The sequence below is a fragment of the Empidonax traillii genome, unplaced genomic scaffold (genome assembly GCF_003031625.1).
Source record: "Empidonax traillii isolate 1590-97213 ecotype Southwest subspecies unplaced genomic scaffold, ASM303162v1 scaffold14:size4059594, whole genome shotgun sequence".
Taxonomy (NCBI): domain Eukaryota; kingdom Metazoa; phylum Chordata; class Aves; order Passeriformes; family Tyrannidae; genus Empidonax; species Empidonax traillii.
The window spans coordinates 2,209,898-2,234,474 of NW_020955207.1; the positions used below are offsets into that span (position 1 = coordinate 2,209,898).

Consider the following 24,577-nt stretch of genomic DNA (forward strand, 5'->3'; position numbering starts at 1 on the left):
AAATACATGGCCTTTCCCTTACAAGGTTTTCATAGGAGAACTGCAGAACTAACTCCTGTTTTTAATAAGTATCCTAAGCAGTTGGAAATAAAACAACAAAATCTAGCCTGCCCTTCTGGTCATTGTTCAACAGCAGATCATCAAGCTCTGCAAATCCCCACTTTGTTCCTGGACCGTGAACATCCACTGAACAGACAGACCTCTTCAGCTTTCTCCTTCCTTAGATAATTCCTAAAAGAAAAGGAAGAAGACTAAAGCAAAAACCTGCAAAGCACTCTACACACCCAATGGTTATTATTTCCAGTAGAGCTCAGTAGCAGATAAAGGCATTTTATGGAGGATAATAGATACCTCTGATGCTGTCATCCAGTACATTTCTAGAATACGTTGCTGGGTGCACTCTTGGAAATAAATTCCCCTTTTAGCTTTATAAAGATTATAGAGAAATTGCATGCTATTGAAGTGCTTTTGCAGCCAAAGATGAGATTGCTTAAGCAGTAATTTTTGAAAGGGAAGGAAACCCTGGTGATACGCACCATTAAATTAGGAGCACAAGGCACCATGGAAGTAAACTGGAAAGAGAAAGCTTAATTTAAAGCAAAAAGTCAAGTGAAAACAGGTTTTACGTCTCTTGCTAGGTTAAGTAACTCACAGTTCTGAACAACACACACTTTGTCTTTTTTTCTGCCCAGCTCTCTTCTACTGCTACTTCATCCCACCCTCCGTAGTCTCACAAAAAATATAATATTCCATGAGTGCATGGCTTGCTGAGAGGAACCATTTAAACAAACATGCCTCCAACAGTGCCACAGGTCAACTACTCGCCAGTCATTTGGAGAGTCTCCTCGCTTTATTAAAGCAGTTCTAGTGAAAATATCACTACAGTTGTATTAGAGAAAGACAACACAGTGAAAAGAGAAAGTGTGAGCCCATACACATGTATCTAAAATCTACCAAATACATTTGTTTTCACGGATATATTTAAAAGCATGTTCCTATGGCTAAATCTGTGAGGAAATTTTTCTTTGGACCAAAAGCTTCTTTAGTGATCTTGAGCATATCTTGGGAAAAAAAATATACTCTCAGACTTTCCTCCGTGCATATCTGAGCTATTTTCTCCCTGGATTCTAACAATAGAGCACTTCTGTTCTAACCACAGCACTTCTTTGCCTGGAACAGTATTGTTAAGGGCATATGAGTCATTGGCCATTAATGTACTTGGAAACACACTGTGTAAATGGCCAGGCATTCTGTTGCCCATCAGCAAAATGTTCTGTGCTCTACTATTTGTTCACAGTTTGGAATATTAGTCTTGTAGCCAAATTGTAGCTGATTTTGTTGTTTGGGATTTTTTCTTAACCTCACCTATAATCTCCATCAATGTGTTGTGATACGTTTAACCCACTGGCTGCTCTAGCAATTATCTGGAAAACAAAAATTCGCCTGAAAACTTTTCAGGTAAAAACCAAGAATGATTAATTCTGTTTCCCAAAGAAATTTCTAGCACCTTAATTTGACTGCATCAGTGGGCATTGAGGTAAAAGACATAAGGACTCACCAGAAAGTCAAATAATGTAGTGACGAAATCACAAGTCCACATCATGTCTAAAGACTCTGTGGTTAGCAACTGCCTTCCCCTACAGCTGCTTGCTCTGAGGAGGAGTTTTACAGAGGCAGGTGTAATAACACTGGATACAAAATTAGAGTTGTAGTTCATAGAAGGGAATTGGTCTTTGGGGCAAATTCATAAGCCTGGGCCTAAAACCAAAACAAACCTCACTGCTTCCTGAATACACCGTTGCCCCACTCCAGCTGTGCACATATACACAGATCTGCTAGCTGTGGAGTACCGGGTCCTTTGAGGAATGCCTATTCTGTCTTTGAAGCCTCATGTGGCATTTCAGCTCTGTGGACTTGGGTTTTAGAGTTCTGGAGGGTTTGGACAATAGTTTTTCTTTGTTTTATAAACACCACTTTCAAAACGTGGTAGAAAAGAGCTTTTAATTCTGCTTTTGGTTGGTTGGTTGGTTTGGGGGTTTTTTGGTTTTGATTTTGTTGTTTATCAATTTAAAGCTCAAACTAAATGCTGGCCACTTCCTATGTGGTGTTCTGTAATTAAGAATTCTTCACTCTTTTTCTCAATAGAAGCGATTTCATGTAATTTTTATTTTGACTTCAGCATTATTCAATACACTACTTTTCCAATGAAATTGTGTTCAGCACCTGCACTACAGTAAAATAGCATGCATCCTGTTTAAAACTGTTCCCTTCCAAGGCACTGAGCTGTCATGTGAGTGGGATATTTTCTGATACACTGTTTGTTGCATCATGTACAGCTGAAAACACCCAAGTGGGAAAGGCTGAGGTGGTTGTAGAAGCAAGGGTTGCTTCACATCACTAACATGGTGATCACCCTCCTCAGCTGGGCTGCTGCTGTCATTTAGTAGCTGTGATTGAGGAATCCTTGTTAGTTCTGTTTGGAGCTTTCATTTAAGGCCTTTTCCCTTGTCAGCAAGGCTGTGGCACAGCAGCAGTTATTAGTGAGCCCACAGGAGAATTGTGCGGGGCACGCTTCAAGCTACAGTCTATGGCTATTAGTTTTTAATTAACCTTGGGTTATGGGGAATTGCTGTGAAAGGCTCCTCATGCAATTGGAGCTTGGGTTTCTAACCATAAAACCACCCCTTCCTAAAATGAAGTAAGACATTTTCATGGAGGGGTTTTTCCCTCTTTTATTATTGAAATAGGGCGTTGCAAGAGAACCAAGGTTACTAAAACACTAACCCTTTGGAGATTAAAGAGCCAAACCCTTGCTAACAACATCAACCCTATTTGTGAGAAATTGGAAGGAATCAATGGTAATTTTTTTTTTTTTTTCAGTTACACCATCTTTTTGCCCAGGTCATTGTGAAGGCAGTGAAACCATGTTGGGTTTTATTCAGAAAAAATTACTGTTTTAATTTTAGAGCTGGAAAGCAAAATTCCTTTGTACATCTGAATAAACAGTGAGGTTGCAGTGAAAGCTAGATATGAAAGCCTCCTGCTACAGTTACTAGAGGCTTTTCTTTAGGCATAGTGGTCTACCATCAGATTTAAAGAGGTATATTTTTTGAACATCGAGTTCCCTGTACAAGGTATGAATATAGAAAATTTTCACATGCATTCTTCCAAGATACACAGTCTAATGAGTGTGCATGTGCTCTCTTTGCATGTGTGTATGCTCTTCAGACGAGAGTCTGCTGAATGAGGGCTCCCGCTTGCCTTAGTTTCAAATCCCTACAAAAATTTTGCAAGTGGGATCTTCTTCTTGATCCCATACTGTACCACACTGTATGTATTGCTTACAGTCCAGAAATGCTTATATTTCAGCAGCTCTTTTCATATGCATCACAGAATCATAATCTCAGGCTCTCTACCATAAATCTTTCAGTGTTGTGCATGCCCGCGAGGTAGATAACCGGAATCTCTCCCATTGCCCTTTTGAGCCTTTGCCAAAAGTTTGTGAAGTTTTTTGAAACCTTTTTGTAGAAGAGGTTGCAGACTCAGGAAGTGGTTTCAAGTGTATGGGATTTTTCCCTCAAACATTTTTACCTGCCACGACAAAGAAATTTAAAAGGCCGTGTCAAAGCCCATTTATGCCATTCAATTGCCTCTCTCGATTTTATTGCATTGCATTTTAAATGACTGGGTAGGCAACTGGAGTGTCCTTCAGAAAGAAGCTGGGTCTATGAAGCCAATATTTTACTAACAGAGCCAGGAAGCCCTGCCTTTGCTAACACCCCAAATGAGCTCACATATGCTGGCTCTGGTGGTTCTACAGCTACTTCGATGTTTTATCCAAACTGTGGCTCCGCTCGTTCCCAGCAATTGCAGTGCCACAAGGCTGTGTCAGTGCTAACATTTCCCCTAAATTGTTCCTCAGGCTGCTGCTTGGCACAACATCAGCACTGCCACTGCAAGAGAAGCACAGAGTCAGAGAAGCCCTCTGCCCCCCTCCACCAGCACTTTAACATGTAGCCTTGCCCTGAGCTTTTGGAGATTTATAGCTTGGATGTAACAAGATTGTATTCTTGACAGCTTAACATTATGTGGTCTACTTATTAGATAGAAAGGGCTCTGATAAGGAGGGGAAACCTCTTTCTTGCCATTTCAGAAAGGGAATTGGCAAGCACCATCCTTGCACGCTAGGCAGTGTGGTGGCCCGGCTCTGCAAAGGTGATACTCTTCACAAGAGCAGATTTTAACAGATGTTGTTAAGCGGGATTAAATCCTGTGAAGCATGAGTTGTCAGGAGATGTAAATATACATCTCTGAGGAAGGACTGAAATGCAAACTGGGATGTGGACTTCATGGTCACACATACCTTTGTGACCACGCGAAGCACTGAGTTATCTATAGGACAAGGGACTTAACATCTGCTTTTTAAGTCTTTGTGTGTTTATTATGTCTGGTCCCTCCATAAATATAGGGGTGTTCTCCTACGTCTATAAAAAAACCACATGACTCATGATTTTCATAAAGTATGCGATATTTCAAATGTATCAGGTTTTGGGTGTCCAACACAAGACAGCTGGCAGGGCTTAATTTTCACATTGGGTGCTAATATTGTGGGTGCTAAAAATGAAGCTTTTATGGCTACATTTAAGTTATTCACTCAAATCAATGGTTACTTTGTCAGTCTTCTGTCCATCAGGATATATAATACCATTTAAAAGTAAGTCAATTTTTTCCTGCTAGTATTTTTTTTTTAGCTAGTGACTAAGTCAATAATAAAAAAACTCTGTAGATTAATGCCAGCTTCATTTAATGAAGTAAAATTACTGAGCAAAATCCCTGCCCCACTTTCCATAACCCCACACATTTCGTGTCCTGAAAATAAAAACAGCCCTTCCCTGTAGCATCTTGTTTAAGTAAGCTTTCTCCTACGCTATTGATACTGGTGATGAAGACATGTTAGTGACCTTGTTTAATGTGTTTATTTTAACAGACAAATTTTGGTATTGTCGACTTTCACCTAATCACAAGGTCTTGCACTACGGAGACTTGGAAGAAAGTCCCCAGGGAGAAGTTCCTCATGATTCCTTGCAAGATAAATGTAAGTCATGCACAAAGATTGTGACACTTTTGCTTCTTTCATGATAGTTCTTCTTTATAACTTGTAGTAGGTTTCTCTTAACGTAGGACATTATTAACAGCTCTCTTTATGAAGATAGAGAGCAGGGGACATTTGGTCCTGCTGCTCTCCTGGTTTTGGCAAGTGTATGTGAGGATTGACCTAAGCCTTTCAATGAGTTAATAATTGCATTCAGCTTGGAAATGTCATGTCTTTCATGGGGAGGAACACAGTTTGTTTTCATTGCTCATCTAACTGCAGATGTAAAATAAAAATACCTGGGCATATTCAGAAGCATTTCCTGTCCGTGGAAAAGAAACAGTCCAGTGACTGGAGGAGAAAGACATGGCAGGCAGAGGTCTTTTTTGTTATTGTGAGGAGATATTGTGAGTTCATGTTGCTCTCAAAACTAACAGTATTAAGAGGACTTCACCATTTCTGTGTACCCAGCTTGGACAGGATATACCTCTGTTGCAACTGCTACCAGGGGATTTATTGGGATTTTTGTTATAGATAAAAGGGGCGCTTCAGAAAAAACATACTCTAGTGATTACTCCTTCATCCTTAAACATGACTTTTAGAGGTTTAACATACAATCCTGAGAAACTTTTTTATGATAATGGAAATAATGACCGATTTAGTTCTGTCACTGGGAGGTGACTTCAGGAAATCAAGCATTGAATAAGGAATGATTTCTTTTTGTTCCTTTCTGAACATTTTTGACATTATCAAATTAGACACGCTTATACAAGTGTTTTAGTTGATAGCTCCACTTCTTTCACAGAATAGCTGAAAGACTAATTTTTCAGAAGTTTGAAATTTCTCCAGCCTGAAAATTGAGGAGTGATTTAAAATTTCCTGCCCTAACCTGTCTCCAGGCAGCAGCTCTTGAAAATTTTAAGTGCTCCAGATGCATTCTGGGAGGGAAATAGGGAAGAGCCTGTCTGATGCTGGAGCCCTGGCAGTTTACAGTCACATTTCCTTGTTTTCATTGCCTTACCAATTCCCTCAAGGATGTTCCACGCTCTTACTGCAGACTTGGCAGAATGTAGGACAGAGTCTCACATTGCTGCATTGGCATGGGAAGAGGCTGTTTTCATGGACAAGGCTTAGAGAAATAGCCCTTGAATGTTACAGTAGTGTCAGGATGACAGAAGAATGAAAGTCATACTTGAAACAGTTACAAGACCAGCAGTTCCCAGATTTGTTTGCTTTAAGCACCCTTCCACGCACAAACCCCTGAACTTGACTGTGAGCCTCATCTTGCATTTGCATTTTATGTAGGCTCTTGAGCCTATTCAGGAATGTCGGAATCCCATGGGGGCAGAAGGCTTGTGCTTTAGAAACCACTGGGCCAGACCCACACATTCCCTCTGCATGCCTGGTGGCAGAGCAGATACCAATGTAGTTTGAGAAAGAGATGGGTATTTCATCAATGTCTCAGGTTTTCAGGCTATGAAGGGTACAAGATTTACCATATTAGATAGAGTTTAATTAAACAAAGCTGAGAATATTACAAGACATGAAGTTATAAAGTGACACTATTGTTCAAAACAGTATCAGACCAAACTGGCTTGGGAATTTTACTGAATACTTTTCAGAAATATTCCAATTTTTTTTTTATATAGACTTATGTTGATTTTTGAACTCTTAAAATCTGAATATGATGACAACTTGTCAGCATTTGGAAACAGATCAACTGATGAAAGAGAATAGGTGGATAAGAAAACAGGACCAAGAGAAGCAGCATAGGACATTTTGTGTACTCCTTGCCAAGCCTGAATAACTGGTGTTTATCTCCAAAAATAAATGCAGGGGTTTTTAACCTTTTCACTTCTGTGAATGTCACCCTTTTCTTCAGGCTGGTAGAGTTAACAAGCCATGCAGACTCCAGCTGGGACAGAAAACAGCTGTCCTCTTTCTTGGGGCTTTATCTGTTGTGAGCATATCACATCTGTGCTCATGCCCTCCAGCATCTTGTAGTCAGCTTGTGATACCTTCTCAAGTCTTTGATTCCATTTTTCCAAAGCAAGGAATAAGCCAAGTTCCAGATAGATAAAGATTGGGATGTCACATCAGCCTGTGATCTCCCATAGTAACTGCATTTCAGATCACAGAGATCAAGTGTATGAAACCTGGAGAAAATCCTTCTTGGTTCAGAGATCTAACTTTAGAAAACCCTATCTTATGCAAACAGAGAAATTGTTTTTCTGGACATCTTCAGCAAGTGGCAGAAACTCTTCTTAAGGAGACCTTTCCACCATAGTTGCAGTCAGTATCTCCTTTACTGCCCAGTTTATCCTAACTCACTCTCTCCTCCCATAAATAATATCTCTTCTTCACCAAAAAAATAGGGGAGTGTCAGAGACATAAAAATTCAGCAGGCCCACAGCATAAAATGCTGAGACTAAAGGCGGGAGAGGTTGAGTAGTGAAGAGCCAAACTATTTCCATTTTTTTCTGTTTTTCATGCAAAGCAAGTCCTTCAAAAAAAGTCTGTTATATCTCATGCTATCCATTTGACCACAGTGCTGAGGTAATCTGTCATAAAATATATAGTGCTGCTGTATCCAGTAGAAGAGTAAATGCATTTCTCCTCTCCAGTATTTCCATTAGAGTTTGTAAAGAACTGGGCAGTAACAGATTTTCATATTATTGTGTGGTTCTATATATACAATGCTTTTATGCAGCCACAAGGATAATGTATTATTTATAGATTGTAGAAACTGTCACTCAGTGACCATATTGTATTGTGAAGCATATAGATTCTTCATAATGTAATTACTGTTGGAAAAATTGACTTTTGCTTGAAACTCAGAGAAATTTATCAGTATGTTTTAGTGACCTCACTCTCTGAGTGACTCTGAGAGGCAGCAGATTCCAATATTTTTTCGTTACCTTTTTTTTCACTTTGCATATTAAAGCAATCGGAATGGCTCATTATAAGCCTTAGCATTCCTTATTCCTTTTAGTACCAGAAAGCAACTAAACTGCTGATTGGAGTGAAATAGAAAACTATTTTAAAAATTCATACAGGCTTTAAAAGCTTTAAGTGAGAGAAATAGGGTCCAGCTTGCCCAGCATCCTCTCTCCAGCAGAGACTTTACCTGAATGCCTGGGAAAGAGCAACAACAGAGCGGACATATTACATTAGTAAGGCAGAAAACTATATGGTTTTTGAGTCACAGGAGTACACATAAATACTATCCAGACACATGTACACATTTATATGAAATACTTTTATCCAAAGTAGTCTCAATAGGCAAGAAAAAACATTCTCAAATTTTTTTCCAGATGCCTGAGATTTTGTCAAGACTCACTGGTTCCTATACTAGTCGTTTTCTTCCAGTTTTCTCTCTTGCAAAAGGCTGGAAATGGCAAAGGAAATGGCAATTTTAATACATTAGTCTTGCCTCTTTTTACACCCTGTAGCTTTTACACACCTTGGTTATAATTAATTTTCTGGGTTTTGATTTTGTTTCTTTTTAATGCAGTGCCAGTGGCGGATATAAAAGCTGTTGTGACTGGGAAAGACTGCCCACACATGAAGGAGAAAGGAGCTCTTAAACAAAACAAGGTATAGTTCTCAAATTGTTATGAACACGTACTGTGCAGAATATAAAGCTTGTCAACTTGACCTTCCCTGAAGTAATACAGGTATTTTTCATTCCAGCCTGCCACATTTTCATGTATGCATACCCTTTGTTTTCACCTCAGACCATTTAAGTTAAATTATTGGGATGGCCTACCTTCCTTTACTCATATTTCATGGAAGATGTGCATTGTGTGATACGCTCAGAGCACAGTTAGAATAGTCTTTAGTAGTGATATCTTCTACCTCTAAAGCAAAGCGATGACTGTTGGTACCTACTCCTGTATTGTTTCTGATAAATAACTTGTTTATTCCAACTGTGTTCTCTGATGAGCTCACACTCAGTGAAACCTGCTAAAATTGCAATTAATGTCCAGCTGATGATACCGTCAGGTCTAGCCAGGTACAAGAACAACTGCCAACAAAAGGATATAAGATAAATCCTGGGCAATTAATGAGGCATGTAAGGATGTATTAAACACTGCATTTGAGAAATAATGTGTAGGAAAGCATGCTCAGCTTATATTAGATTTGTGCTACCTTTCAGAGTTTCAGATCAAGAACTGTAAGCTAACAGTAGCACTAAAATTATACAGTGCCAGAATCTTGCCGAGTTTTTGTTTGTAAGAATGGTCACCACATCAAGAAGAAGTGGAGTTACTAACTAAGTCTGGCATCTTTAGAGGTGAAGGTTTCATGCCGTATTGTACAAGGTATGTTCGTAAATTTTCAATCAGGTGGTGCTCTCTGACCTTACAAGAAGCAGTGAGGCTCTACTGGTGTTCAGTCTGACCTAGAACAACACCCTAAGAGGTCTGGGAACCAGATCAGAGGATCTGAATCAGAATTTCTAGTTATCTGAAATAGAGAAATTTTGAGTCCAACAAGAAAAAGATTTTGATGGACAAGATAGCGAAGTTAAGAGCTCCTGCTTCAACATTTCGAGAATAAAATTATGTTTCAGAGCTGCAACTTTTCTTTCCTTTACTATGCACGGATAGGCAGAGCATCTTGAGTATGTTTTGCAATTGTTTCTCATACACAGAAGTTGCTTTAATTCTCTCAGGATACCATCATCTCCTTTTCAACAATGGCTTTACAAGGTAGGAAATTAAAAAGTTGTGCCAAGTGAGGAAAAATCCCAGGATTATTTTTCCTTGTTGATTTTCTGAATCAGGGCACAAACACACACACTCGAGCACAATAGATTGCGTACAGCTCCTACGTCATGTTAGAGCGAAACCATCAACAGCATTTGGCTGGGGCATTTGTGTGATGCATACAAAGTATTTTTAGTGCTTCCTTGTCTTAGCACTCATATGTCCACACAAAACAGAAAGATGGAAAGCAGTGGGTGGCAGCGATGGAAATGTGTCATCATTATGAAGCAGTAATGTCTAGATAGTATTTAATGCTAATTAGTAGTGCTGCAGATCAGTTTGTCCTCAGCTCTCAGTGTGGCCCTCTGACCTTAGGTAAAATTTCTCTCAACAGGTATAAAATTTCTGGCTGAGAATGTGAAAATCAGGAATTGATAGGTGGCATGGCTGCATCCTTGACTGGAGCGTTCTGTTTGTGACTGAGGCAATGATAATTTTGATGTTTTTACTCATTCTGAGGTGGTGCAGGGTTTTTGATGGTTTGGTTATTGTTTGCTTGTTTTTTAATTTCCTCATTTCCTTGTTTCTTTGCCTGGGAAGCACAAAGTTTTTGAAATTAACTATCATCCCAATCAAACTGTCATGCACAAAATTGCAGCTACTTGTTTGCAGTGTACCAAGTTAATATGGATTATGAAATCAAAATTTAATAAAAGCAACACACAGAATGTAATTCAGCTGAATTTAGCATGTGAAGCCTTTCACTTTCTGAAATTTCACAATCAGTGATATATTTTTTAAGAGGCCTTTTCATCCTGTGCTTTCTCTGTGTGTATATAACGACCACCTTAATGTTTATTCATTGGCAGAAAAGAAAATTGACTGGCAGAATGCCATGCTATGAGCATAGATGGAATTGGCAAAATGTCCATAACAAAGGCTTCAGTGCCTCTCCATTTGCCAGCACGTGGCCATTATTCTTCCAGTGGGATGATTTAGAAATAAATAAGAGTTAAACTGAATTGGAATTTGCATGCATATGAAGCTGGAACAACTTGATAGGACCAGACCTGAATCCATTGTTGTTCATTTTGCTTGTGGTTTTTAATTAGGTTAAATTTTTAAGTCCTCATTTCTGATTCTTAAGTAATATTAGTGAATTTTAAAGAAATTAAATGGATTTTGCAGTCTTCAAAAGAAAGCATGAGAGAATCTGGAAAACATGTTGCCAGGTATTTCAAAGTGTTCTTCTATCACCCTTTATTTGCAGATGTGGCAGGTTTTGTGCCTTCAGACTTTGTGCCTTTATAGTCAGCTGAAATGGTTCTGCTCACTTTCCTGTTGAATGAAGATTCTCTTCTATTTCATGTTAGTTGAAAAAGTTCTCTGCCACTGCCTCTCTAGGTGGTTCTTTGGGGCGGATCTTATGATTCTGGCAAGAAAACTCAACATGGCAAGGTCTCAGCCTTCAGTAAAGACGTGGGTGTTTTGAGGCCTTTGAAGACAGAGTAGGCAGAACATAGTGAGGTCATTCCATCTGTATGGGTTCACTCAGCCACAGGCACCTAAAATGCCCGTTCATAAAAATAGCTTGTCTCTGGCCCATGTCAGGGGCCAGAGGAGACTGGGGAAGAGAGAGGCTCTGGACATGGGAGAGCAACCTTCCCTTCATACCACCTACAACAGCATTCCCTACAAGCTGAAACCAAGGAGTGGAAAGTATCAGCCTGCAGATAGTATCAGCAGAGTCTCTTGTTCCCTGTTTTCAGTGCAGCTGAAAAGAGAGGCACATTGTGGATCCCAATATTGTCACCTTTGAGAAGCATGTAGGGAAGGATAGAGGTCTGACTTGTGCAAGGGTGGAAGAAGTTAGGAGTGCCAAGGGAAGTGAGTTCAGCAGATTGAGGTGCAGGAAGAGGAAAACAAAACAAAGAGGGAAGGAACAAGTTGGAGGAAATGTGAGAGAACAAAGACCAGAGGGGAAAAGAAAGTGGTGATAAAGGCTGGAGTGGAAAGGCTGAGAAGTAGAACAGAAAAGGGAAAACCACAGATGGCTGATAGAGACTGACCAGGTTTTTTTTAAGAATTGCCAGTTCCTCCTTGTCATTTATGGGAGTGTAACAAAACCAGGTGGGGTCTCTGACAAGTCAGCCAGCTCAACCACTGAGACTGCCATCAGTGGGGAGGGCCATCTGGCAACTCCAGCTCCTTAAGCTTCCATTTTCCTTGACAGTGTGCTATGTATAAGGTGACAGTGATACTGCCACCTGGAAGCTGTAATTCCCAAGCCTTTAGTGTGCACAGCAGTCAGCAAAGAAGCTGAATGGTAGCCAGGGCTGCCAAACTCACACTTTTCCCCAGAAAGAGAAGCATGGTGCCCTAAGGTATAGTCTTTTCTCACTCTCTGCCTCACTGGAAATGACCAAACCTTTGACTCCCTGATATATTCCTCTTCCAAGTAGAGATTTTTGTTCTCCTTTTCCTTTCTTTGTGGTGAAGAAATTAAATTCCTTGGAATCTCCCAAAGGACAAATATACAGGGATCAGGCTTGTGGGATTGTTAACCTCCATGAAACATCACAGTAAGGCAGATGACCTTCGGGAACATCATAGTATAGCAGTACAAGCCCTTTTTTCAGCACTACATTTTATTTTCACAACCTCAGTTGCATTACTTGGCATGTTCTGTCAGTAATTTATAACACTATCTGAGGGGATAATGCCAGGTTCATGTGGGCAGAGGTAGATTTGTTGCTTTAATGAGGAACATCACTCCTAATAAGGTGTGGCTAAGAGACATGCCTACAACACAGAAAGGCTCTGTGTGCCCTGAGACACTTGTTTGCTGAGTGCACCGGCACTATTAGTATCTGCACCTTCCATGGGGATTTAACACAGCCTTGTGTCCTGTAGCCTGGCAATACAGCAAGTTGAACCTAGTAGCTAAACTCAGGGAAACCAAGAATATCTCCCATGAGAAGCCTGACCTCTAACATCCAAGCTTATTCATAAGGATTGCAAGTTTTATGATTCAGACTCTGCCCTTAATCACACAAGTTCAAAACCAAAATAACCCTTACCAAAATCCAAATTCCTATTCTGTTTCAGACCAGGAGATCAGGGGTAGAAATCTAGAGCAATGTTTATGCTGCAGTCCCTGCAGTCAATTCTTCCATTTAAAAAAACTTAGTGTAGCAAATGCAAGAAGCCCATTCTCTTGTCAGTGCTGGCAGTGCAGGGATTATTGTCAGCTGACAGACAGCAAAAGTCATCAGTGTGACGGGGCTCAGGAAGTCACGAGGCAAAAAGAACAGGATATGTGATACAGATCATAGTTACAAGTCAGTACTCTCCTATGTAGCAGGGTCTTTTTTCCACAGTTAATATATCCATATCAGCTAGCTTGCAGTTGTGAAATCCTTGTAATGGCATTTGTAGTGATGCGTGCAATAACCATAATATGACAACATCTTTGTATGCTCAGTGCTGGTCAGTGGAAGTTCATTATTTATTCAGATTGATTTAGTTTCCCATAGGAACCCAGGCCCAGGTGACTTTTAGGGAAGTTCAGTGCTTGATGAATTCACTTACGCACCTTTTACAACTCCAGCTTCAATACTTAGGGGGGAAGAAGATGACTCTTTTTTCCTTTCCTGAAATTCATTTGAGTCTTTAAGTAACCCAGACAGTTTGGTTTGACTGAGGCTGCTGATTCTGGTTCAGATAGAAACAAAAATCTATCAGAAACAGAAATCTCCTGAGAGTGAATAATTTAATAGATTTCCAGCAGTGAAAAGATCATAAGTACATACCAGGATATTAATTGCCCTGGTAATATTTTTGACACAGGGAATCAAACCTTGCGGAACTTTATGAGTTTAATCTATACAAATTGAAAAAAACTGTTGAGTCTTCATGAGGAGTTTGTTGCAAGTGTATTATTATGCATTATATTGATTATAGTCCTCACTATATTGCCTAGCTCAAATTTAAACTCAAATGCTGAAGTAATCCATGATCCAGTGAGCTACAGTCAGTACTGAGGTGGGTGAGTTTATTTTGACTTAAACATCTGAGGTTGAGTTCCTGCTGTGCCAGTCTCTGGCAGTGGTTTGGTACTGCTCAGCTTTGCCCAGACAGGAGAGTACCATAACTTATTTTTCAACTTGTTTTGGGGAATAAGGGATAGGAAAGAAAGAGAAACATGAATGTGTGAATACCTCTCTCATGCAGCATTAATATGCATTTCTTTGTATTGTTCCAGGAGGTGCTAGAGCTTGCTTTCTCTATATTGTATGACTCAAGTGGCCAGTTGAATTTCATTGCTCCAGACAAGCATGAGGTAAGTCAAGTTCAGAGTACAGAAATTTCTTTGAAGCCATATGAGTTGCTTTAAGGCAAGAGACAGCTTTGTAAGAACATAAGAATGGGCATCTTGGCCCAGAGTACAGGTCCATCTAAATCAGTGTCATGTCTCAAAACAAAGGGAAAGCCAAGGAATTAGTATAGGAACAAGACCTTCTGCAATTTTCTTGCATATCTGAGCCACAGAAGAAACATGATTTGTATTAAAGATCAGGATTTCTAAGCCCTCCTGAAATATGAGCCATAAGAAAGAGAAGTGAGAGAGCTCAGGCAGACCTTGCAGTTCCACAGACCTTGCTCACCATTTCCTGATGTTATAGATTTCTTTTGGTCTGCTCTACTTTAGTAGACACTGGAGAACGTTTCTGTGTGTTCACTTTAGTGAACTTTACTTCAACACTGGGGATTTGTACAGCCAAGCTTTGAAAGAATCACTGCCAGCCTCAGGTCATTTTGACAATACCAGCATAATCAAGGGTGGTTATACCATCACTGGGTCTTAATTTCAACCAAAGATTTGTGCTCTCCAGAATGGCATATCCCCTTATTCTCAGCGTCACATTGCTTAAGACCATTCATGACAGGTGGTCACAGCAGGCCCTCTTTCTTCCATCTCCACAGGGAAGTGTTTTGCAGTGGCTTTCATTTGTATAAAGACAGTGTAAATACCAATAGCAAGGATGAATGACAACCCCTTCCCTGCTCCCTTCTCTTACTAAACAACACAAGGAAACAGACAACATCACTGCCTTTCAGGAGGTGATGGGATTAATTTGCCTAATTGTATGGAAGCATTGGATGTGTTTCTCTCAAAGAACTTTCAAGTAAAGGTTTAGCAGAATGCACTATATTAAAAAAAAAAATCCTTCTTATTTCTAAAGCAAGAAGAGTTGGTGTTACATTTGCAAACTTATTTTGTGTGATCGTATTTGGTCTCAATTCAGAACACTGTTGCTAGAGAAGATTGCATTAAACTGCATTATACTGTAGTGTTAAAAAAGTGCATGAAATTGTTTTACAAGTGAAGTGTATTTAGTTATGCTGCTTCAACATTTTCCGTTCTGAACTGAAACCTTCAAATAAATGTTAATTTTAGGAGAGAAAGTAAAGTTATGCTCATTTGGGTTTTTCTATGGATTAATATTTGAGTATCATTTTCAAGTATGTTCATTCCGGAGAAGTAGTTGCTCATCAATTTTCCTGTAAGGGAAAGCAGCAATAGGATCCCAGGCACAATGTGCCACTAGAGCTGTAGTTCCAAGCAAAGCATAATTGTCTTCATCCTCTGAACTGAACATATCAGAAATCGATGATCTCTGATATAAATTCTCCACAAACCGAATTTTAGACTGTTTCAGCAAATGGTCATGAAAAGCAAAAGTTTTTTCAATCACTGTATCTGAAATATAGTCTATAGCTACAAGTGGATTTTAATGGTCTGAATGTTCAAAACCTGCTAAGGCACCTCACTGACGGGCAGCAGCAGTGAGATGCACTAACCCAATTGCTCATGATTGTGTTAAAACACCTATCATCTTTATTTCTCTTTCTGATCTTGTGCAGCTTCTTCAAAATAAAATTATTATGTTCAAAAAAATGGCCAGAGGCAGCTGTCTCTGCTGCCGCTTGACAGTTCCCAAATGAAAGTTTTTAAAAGCACATCTCACTTCCTCTGTACTTTTCCATGGCCTGCAGAAGAGTGAGTTGTGATTAAAGTAGAAAATACACGTGTTCAGAGGAAGCACCCACAAGGAAAGGTAAAGTGGCGTGTTGTGAAGCCCGTGACTCTTCACCAAAGTAGCTGGGGTGCCTCTCAATAGAAGTGCTAATTTAGCAGCACTGCCAACCTGGAGATTTGTTGGTGGCATCTCAAGATTTGGAAAGCTTTCAGGAATGATGTTCGTACATGGCAATGTCAGGTCAGACTTGAAGGGTGTTTTTAAGTATTTCTGCAGTACTCGTGACTGTAGAGTGAGGTTGGAAGGTGGGAACTGAGTGTGTCCTAAAAATAAAAACTGAGCTAGGATCATAGGACAATTCTGGTTGTAAGGGACCTTGGAGCTGTCCCCAGTCTGACCTCCTGCTCAAAGCAGGTCAGCGATGAGCTCAGACCAGGTTGCTTGGGGCTGCATCCAGATGGATGAAGCCTGCACAACCTTTCTAGTTCCACTCTCTTGACTCCCAAGGCAATTCTTTAATAAAATCTCATTACTGAACCAGGATTGTTGAGATTTGGATCTCATTCTTGCCCACTTAAGATTGGCAATTCCCTTAGCCATCTGTTGGAGATTACTGGTAGCCAAAGGATTCATTACTGTGAGATCATTCCATTGTATTTGTTTTTCATTTAAATACTTAATAACTGGTTTCAACTACATAGCAAAAGGTGGATTAATCTTATCCTTGATTTTTGACAGAGAAACTGATGAGGGAGACCATAATTAGGTTTCATTGGAGTTTTATGAAAATGAATCTCTAGTAAATTAATTTTTCAGTGGCTCTTAGTCTCTTTTGCATATTAAAAAGAAAAAAGATTCTGAATGAATGCCTCTGTTTTTCCACCATCTCATTAGGATGTCTCTCTGCTTAAAATGTGCAGGAGTTTAATTAGATGCACTTGCCAATACAGAGATTAGAGAGGAAGCCCCTTTTCCAGGCCGTTGCGCTAATCTGAATTGTGGCCAGAATTTGGTTTCTGTGGGCCCTGAATGAGTTATATCTGGAAGAGGAGAGAACTGCATGCAGTTCTGCTTTCCAGTCCTCTGGGACTTCTCCCCAGAGAAAGCACTGGCCGTCCTCGCTGAGCAGGTGATGGACGGTTTATGTCGGGGGCTGCATCTGTTGAATGGATGCTCTGCGCTTCTGTAACCTGAGCAGAGCCTTTTGCTTTTCTGTTCCTTTCCTCATAATGAATCTGGGGAAAACTCTCCCAAAGAAAGATTTCAAGTCCATCATAAAAGATTATAGTCTGTTCAAAAATAACCACATTTCTAGGATAGCTTCTTTCTTTTCCTGATGTTCTACATACACTCCACAAAAATTGCATGCTTTAAAACTCTTCAGTGGCACACTTTGACAGCCTGGAATTGGCAGGCTAAGTTGTTTATTTAGTACTTGTTAGCAGGACGGCCTGAACTCCAAAGTCTCTTCTATATAGCTGATCTCATGTTAAAGCTGCAGCTTTACTTGCCAACACTCTGGGTGAAATCCTCGCTCTGCTACTGTTTTGTCACTGATTTAAATGGGTCGGATTTCACTTTGGATGCTGAAGTGTGTTAACCCATCCTATTTTTAAAACATGCCCTTATTTTGGATGAAGACATACCCCAATAGGGGGGTTTCTCTCTCTTCCTTAAAAATAATCCTCATTTCCGCTGTGGGATGAAGTCAAGCATGGCTATATTTAAACTTGGCGGTATCATGTAGCAAATGGTCAGCTAAATTTAAAATCCACCAGAAGTATTTGTAAGATAAAAATGTGGTTACAGTGGATTTAATTTTTCTCCTGCAAACTAGGACACAAGTTCATGATTGAAATCTTCATTTTTAGATGACAGCATTTGAGTCCTTCTGTTCATCGTCGAATAAATGGCTTGTAGTAATAAATGAAAGTGACTTATTCAATAGAAGTTGACTCTAGATCACCGATCTCCCTTGGGTTTGTTGCTGATTTAAAATGATTGTTCAGCCCACGTTTATCACAAGCTGTCAGCTGTTGGGAAAGATGGCATCTTCTATTAGGAAAAAGCTAACAGTAAGGAAAAGGTTTCAAAGGCCAGTTCAGCATTTGCAGCACTTAGTATTACACCCAAGCAGCTTGACATTTAATTTTAATGAAGGATATAGCATTATCTGGCTTGTTTTCACAATATGTTATTTCATGTAAAACAGGGGTAAAGTAGGCATAGATATGTGAGACTATCTTTGTGCAGGTCAACTGATACCACTTAATGTATAGGAAAGCAAACCGCAATAAAACTAGATAGTATAGGATTTCATACACAGTCAAGAAGGATTTGGGGTTCAGATTCAGCTCACCTAAATTAACTGTCATGGAATTAAAAGTTAGTTAGTGTTAAGATAATCAGGCTTTTTTGATAGGTACTGGGGAAAGAAAATGAGATGAGTAAAGGAGATTTATCCAGAGGTTCATTGTCCTAAGTTATATATAACTCCTATAACTGCTGAAGAATATTCAACAGGAAGTTTGGAGGAGATAGAAAATTGGCAAACAACTAAATACTGTCATTTCTTCCCATTTTTAGGGAATTGTTTTTCCATTTTCTGACCAGCTCAGTGAAACATGCCCTCTTCATTATATGAGCTAATAAAATGCATCAACCTAATTTTAGGTCTCTTTGTAAGTCCCTGTGGGAGCAATACCTGTAGAGGACCAGGCCAGACAAGCAGTTTGTGTATGAAAAGTCTATTAATGATAGTTTTTATCCTTTTCCTGTGCAGTATTGTGTGTGGACTGACGGTTTGAACGCCCTCCTTGGGAAGGATATGTTGAGTGATCTAACGCGGAACGACTTAGACACGCTGCTCAGCATGGAGATAAAGCTACGCCTCCTTGACTTGGAAAATATACAGATCCCAGATGCTCCCCCACCTATCCCGAAGGAGCCCAGCAACTACGACTTTGTTTATGACTGTAACTGAGGCAGTCACTGAAACTTGCTTTGAAACTGGAAATATATTATAACTGGAGAGATATTAAAAAAAAAAAAAAAAAAAAAAAAGAAGAGAGTGAGGAAAAAAGAAACCCACTTCTGCACCTTGGATTTTGGCTTTGGGGAGGGATGTAGAAACACCTGCATTCCTTCCTGTTCCCTGCATCCCTTCCTTCCTCATTCCCATCTTCCCCATTGCTCATCCGAATCCACACTGCTTTAATTACCTTGTAATTGCGGGCTACCGGCCTTGCTTAAGGCAAAGACTGCCACTAAGAAGCACCCTCCCAAGGACTTTTTTTACATTTTTAATACTGGAATAAACATTCTTAACTGAAGGACGTTATTACCAAACTGCATGCCTGTGAAACCCATGTGGCAGGGCAGAGGTTTTAACTGGAAGGAGGAGGGGTTTAGGGAGCAGAAGCAGCTACTGTAAGCAGAAGATTCCCCCAGACACTCACAAGAGTCTGCTCACAACTGAATCCAGTGCAATGATGAAATTCATTAACTGCTTCCCAGTGCTTGCACCATTCGTCACTGTCATTATCCTTTTCACCGTCATCTCAGCTCTTGCCACCAGCCTTCACCCAGCTGTGATCGGCTCCCAGAACAGAAAGTCTGCAGGTTTTTGCTGTACCATACGCTGCAATGCTGCAAGAGCTTTTAACTTCTTTTCCTCCCAGCTCTCACAATAGCCCCACACTAGCAGATCACTCTCACAAAACAGTGTGTGAAGCCACTAGTGCGTCCCATCCCTGTAGCATTCCCTAAGCCTCAGTTGCCTCTAAAATTGGCTTGTTGCTATTTGAAGTGATTTTTATTTTCTTGGTCCAAAGTTCAACAGTAATTTTCACAAATTAATTACAGCTGGCAAACATCCAGGTTTACATTGTTGTCATTGCTACAGTGTTAGAAAATTGCAAGGGATTTTTTTTGTACGGGTTCTAATTTTTTTTTTATTTTGCCAAACAAATATATTTAATGAAAACTAATTTCATTGTGCATACTTTTGGGGAACAATATTTTTACTTAATTTCCATTTGGAACATTTGCCCTGAAGAGAAAAAATATTTCCCTTCAAATTCACTGTTGAATAAAAACCTGAGTTGTGATGATTCTTGGAACTTTGTTTTTCTTCTGAAGTTGTCTTTTATTCTTTATAGTTCCTATCAATTCTGAAGTGTTTGGTACAAAGAGGAGAGGGAAAAGTGGAACCTTTCTTGTATGCATCTGATTTAACTTGTTCGTTTGTGGTGATAAGGATGAGGTGCATCCAGAGATCTCCATTGCCATGGTTACATGAGCCTTCCTGTGAGAAGGACCCTTGTGAAATAAAAAAATCTCAGCATACTCATGTGCTCACGGTCAATTCAAGGCTGCTGCCTTTCCTGTGTTTGCTGGAACAACTGTCTTCCTATATTTCCATTTCCTCCATTGAGAGCATTTATGGCTGCAGCATATTTGTATGAGGAACATTTGAGCTTTGCAGGATGGATTGCCTTCATCCTTGTGTTTTTCTAGGTGTTTCACTAAGTTCAATATGTCTCACTCGAAAGTGCTGGGTCTAGATCTAGGGGGACCCACCAGCCCTTTCCTTCTGACTGCATTTGCTGAAGACAGATGTTTATCTGTGCAAGTTCCTTTTCTGCTTGGATCCAGCTAAAAAGACTGTGAAGGGGGTTTTATCAGAGCTTGTGCTAGTGAGAAGCCCAGATGGTTGTTCCCATTCTGACAGTCAGAGAAGACCTCAACTGAGGTGACCTTTGCTCCATCCAGATGGCTCTGGGGCAAACGTCTTGACCGACCTCACACCAGTTGAGGAGAGAAATTATGTCCTGCAGTGCAAAGAAATGGAAGATAATGGGAACATTGTATGAATTCAAGCATGAAGGTCCCAAGGAAGTGCCTTCTTGAAGCTGGTGCTTGCATATTTTATGAATGCCATAATCTAGCAGAAGATATAACTTGGTTTAGGTGGGAACGGATGGTAAAGTAAGTTAAAACAGACTGAGTTAAATGCTGCAGGGAGAAGTTACGGTAGACCGTGGCCAAGAGAAGATTCGGTCTTAATGAGAACAGAGATGTGCTACATAACATGTGGGAATTTGAGATGGTTTATTCTGCAGAGCCTTGTCAGACTATTGCAAAAGTAGTCATGGTCAGGACATAGCAGAAGCAAAGGCACTGCTTGCCACGGCGGATTTCAAAGGGGTGCTGGGGGTGAGAGGTGGAGATAGAAACACATTTCTTTATGAGATACTAATGCTGCCTCTTATCTTCCTGCAGACAAACTTGAAGCAGAACAGAGAGCTTGAGTTGTTTTATTAGTTTCTCTGATCCAGCTGGATGGCTTACCTGTGCATGACCTTTGCTTCTTACTTGCAAATTTCAGAGTTGGTGCTTCAGATGGGTATTGCTTTGTTAGCAAAAGAAACACCTTTTACTCCTAAGTGCTGAGAGCCAAACAGTGGCCCAGTGGCAATCCAGTGCTGTGGTTTTAGCAAGCAGGCATCTGCATGACAGTGAGAAAGGAGCAAACAAAAACTCTCCTCCAGGGGACAACTTGAGCAGGAGAGAAAGGTTAGACTTACCTCCTCCACTAAGGTGAGTGCACCTAATTCCACCCTAGGAGTCCAGGGGAGGTGGTGGGAGAAGAGCTGGCAACCCTGCCCTCTGTTTTTATCAACACCTCGTGCCCATCCACATTACACTGAGACTCATCAACACCCCTCAGGCAGCATGGGGCTCTTGAGCACAAGTGGCTGGAAGCTGGCTCTCTCCTTACACAGCAGGTGACACAGCCCATCAGCCCCTGTCCTGCCCTGGGTGGATGCAGCCTGTCTGGGGGCAATCCAGGTCTGGGGCCGGATGGATACCATGGTGCTGATGCATGGCTCTATCTCACTGCTTCCTGCAGCCCTACTTTGCAGGATCCCCAACTCCCCACGTCCTGGCTCTTTGTATGGGTTATGCATCGTGTGGGATGGTCACATGAGCAGACATGCTAAATTTGTATCCACCTACGTGTCCCACCCTGCCGTAAGAAAGAAGAGGCTCGAGAGATGCGTTGGCATAATAGCCCTTGCAGCTATTTTAGAAGCACTCCCACAGCAACTTGAAGGGCCGTGGTGCAGAGAAGAATCCTGCCTTCAGTTTCTAGAGCTGTCATACAGGCTCACTCCGTCATTACAAAATTAAAAAAAAAAAAAAAAAAAAAGTTAAATTATGAACAAATATCCCACTGCTTCCCATTCTTAACAAAAAAAAATAAATTGAGAATGAAAATGGCAAATTCATTTGCTCACGCTGTTGTGTTCCAGTAAAGCTTTTAAGTCTTCACATTCAAAGAGCTGCAGCAGGAAAAAGAATTGCTATTGAAGTTTCTTGTAGAATTTCAAAACATTAAGAGGGTAATTGCTTGTAAAAGCCATAAAGGGGAGAGAGAACAAAAAAAAAAAAATCAGTCTAATTTTAGCTACTATTTTGGAAATGACTTTGCTTTTGAAAGTTAATATATTCTTTTACCAGAAAACTCGAATCAAGAAAAATATGTATCTTCTTAAGTCAACTGCTTACTCTGCTTGTAGGGACAAGGAGAAGAACAGCAATGCTAAGTAATCCTGCACAAAGCAAGCTATGTGTCAGAGAAGCAGGGCTTTCATTTCTTCTTTTCAGAAACCATTCCTTTTTCAGTATGGAGAACTCTTTTATTAAACCTTAAAGCATGCATGGAAAAATAACCTTCTCATGCAAAGTGGCAGGTAGGTGCTGACTCTCTCTTGTCTTGCAAAACTGACTGTGCAAGACTCTGATTACTTTACTTGTGAAATCCTCTTGTGTTTCCGTGTCCTACCCAGAGCTGCATTTTTCTTGCCCAGGGTGCTTCTCATTGATGTTTCTCTCCCATCAGTTGGCCCTGTTAATGCAGGCATGTCACGTGTCCCCCTCAGCAACCCTGTAGCCCACCAGCTGCAATCACACAGGCTCTGGCCAGCTCTCAAAAGAAGGAGGGATGAAAGAAGAAAAGAAACCCCTCCTGGCAGGGGAAGATGGAGAGAGGGGCATGGGCATAAAATACCCCTGTAAGCATCTTCTCTTTGGTTGTTTGTCATTCCATTGTACTGCAGTGATTAGAGGTGGCTCTGATGTGTCCAGCTCTACAGTGGTGCAAGCTGTTAATCCTGAGCAATAACCAGCAATGGAAGATGTTGGGAGCAGGAGGACACTCTTGTACTGCCATATCCTCCCCCTCACCTTCTCTGTTTTGTTGCTACTGCACTGACAAGTAAATGGCATTAGCTTCACTGTCATATGAAAGTCATTAATCTAAGGAGCATAATCAGATTAATGTGAGATTTTATCCCCTTCTTGTTCCATTCTTCTTGAGAGTTAAAAAACCCCTAATAAATCCAATCCTTACTGACCTGGGGATATATTAGCTATCTGGAATACTAGGCATCTGAACTAAAAAAAGAACCCTTCTCCTTACAGCACCATCAAGGAGGTAAATTTAAAATGCCTGAAAACTCTGGAAGACATTCATAGGACAGACTTTTTGTTACACCGCTGGTTGAGCTGTCATTGCTTTCCCCAGAGCTTACTAAATCAGGATGAGACTTGCTCAGTGCTCCTTTCCTCCCTAGATGATAATTATGTTTGAATATTAAACATCCACATGGCTTACACAAACTCCCTGATTAACAAAGCACTTACCCATGCAGCAGAGGGTGCTTGATTTCACTTTGATAAACATGCACCTAAATTTAGATGGGTGTTCATGGACCTAGCTAGATCAGGGCGGGCCTGTGTGAACAGGAAGGGAATTTTATCAGTTACTGAGTTTTCCCTACATGCTTGGACACTATGCAAATAATGACTTTTTTTGTCTGATGTGTAATTGGATCACCTGAAGTAATTGGTTACTTCAGGAGACTGAACAAAATGCCATCTGATTATTCAATATCACTCCTGCTTCACGCATCTCTGGGACTTAACACAGAGGTTAAAGAACTGAAACAAGAACCCTTCCTTTATGAAATCAGGCTGAAATTTGAGAGGAGAGTGGTGTCAAAAGCACAGGTTTGTTAGGGCAAGGCCAGGCTTAAAATGGATGTTGGAACAGCCATGAATTTTTATGGTAAGGTGATTTCAAAGTGCTGAGTCAGAGAGTGCTGTCCTGCGGCAGCCTCACAAGGGCAAGGTTAAAAAGTACTGGACACAGTTCCAAACTCATTTAGTGACATCTATTTACACTTTATTTTCACTTCTTGCTGGGAGACCTTGAATGTCACTGAAGAACAGAGCTGGTCTGGTGATGCTTAGCTTGTGGGGACATGTAGGGCAAAGGAAACTTCTCCTTAGCCATCCTTCTCCAAGTGGAGAGGTTGCTGTTGGAAGTAGGAGACTTTTCTGAGCTGATGTGTTTTTTCAACAGAGAGTTTCTCAGTTTTACTGTAGTCACCTCGCTGGAGGTGCCATGTAGAGAAGAGTAGCTGTTGCGGTTTTATACTCTCTTGGAAGAGCCAAACAAGCCTCTCATTTTGGGAGGTTCATGCAAACGCTCTCTCATCCTGTTTGCCTCTTGTTTATAGACCATCTCCTAAAGGATGTGACCTATGGGACAGCCACAAAGCTGGGTGACCCAGTGCTGTGTGTTCCAAGCAGGATGCTTGCCTGTAGTATGGCCACAAGACAGACATCAGTGCATGTAGAGGAGGAGAGGGAAAAGAGAT

At 40.6% G+C, this 24,577-nt stretch overlaps 1 protein-coding gene across 3 annotated transcripts in view; it reads left to right on the top strand.

The window, feature by feature from the left end:
• The window catches only part of ELMO1 (engulfment and cell motility 1), a 311,383-nt gene extending 291,414 nt beyond the window's left edge, over positions 1-19,969 (top strand). For all 3 annotated transcript variants that reach the window (XM_027891987.1, XM_027891995.1, XM_027891999.1), the window contains 4 exons: positions 4,988-5,095; positions 8,607-8,689; positions 14,069-14,146; positions 18,631-19,969. In XM_027891987.1, coding sequence (XP_027747788.1) covers positions 4,988-5,095; positions 8,607-8,689; positions 14,069-14,146; positions 18,631-18,831 — 470 coding nt within the window. In that variant the 3' untranslated portion in view covers positions 18,832-19,969. The remainder of the gene's footprint in view (positions 1-4,987; positions 5,096-8,606; positions 8,690-14,068; positions 14,147-18,630) is intronic.
• Positions 19,970-24,577: the final 4,608 nt, after the last annotated feature.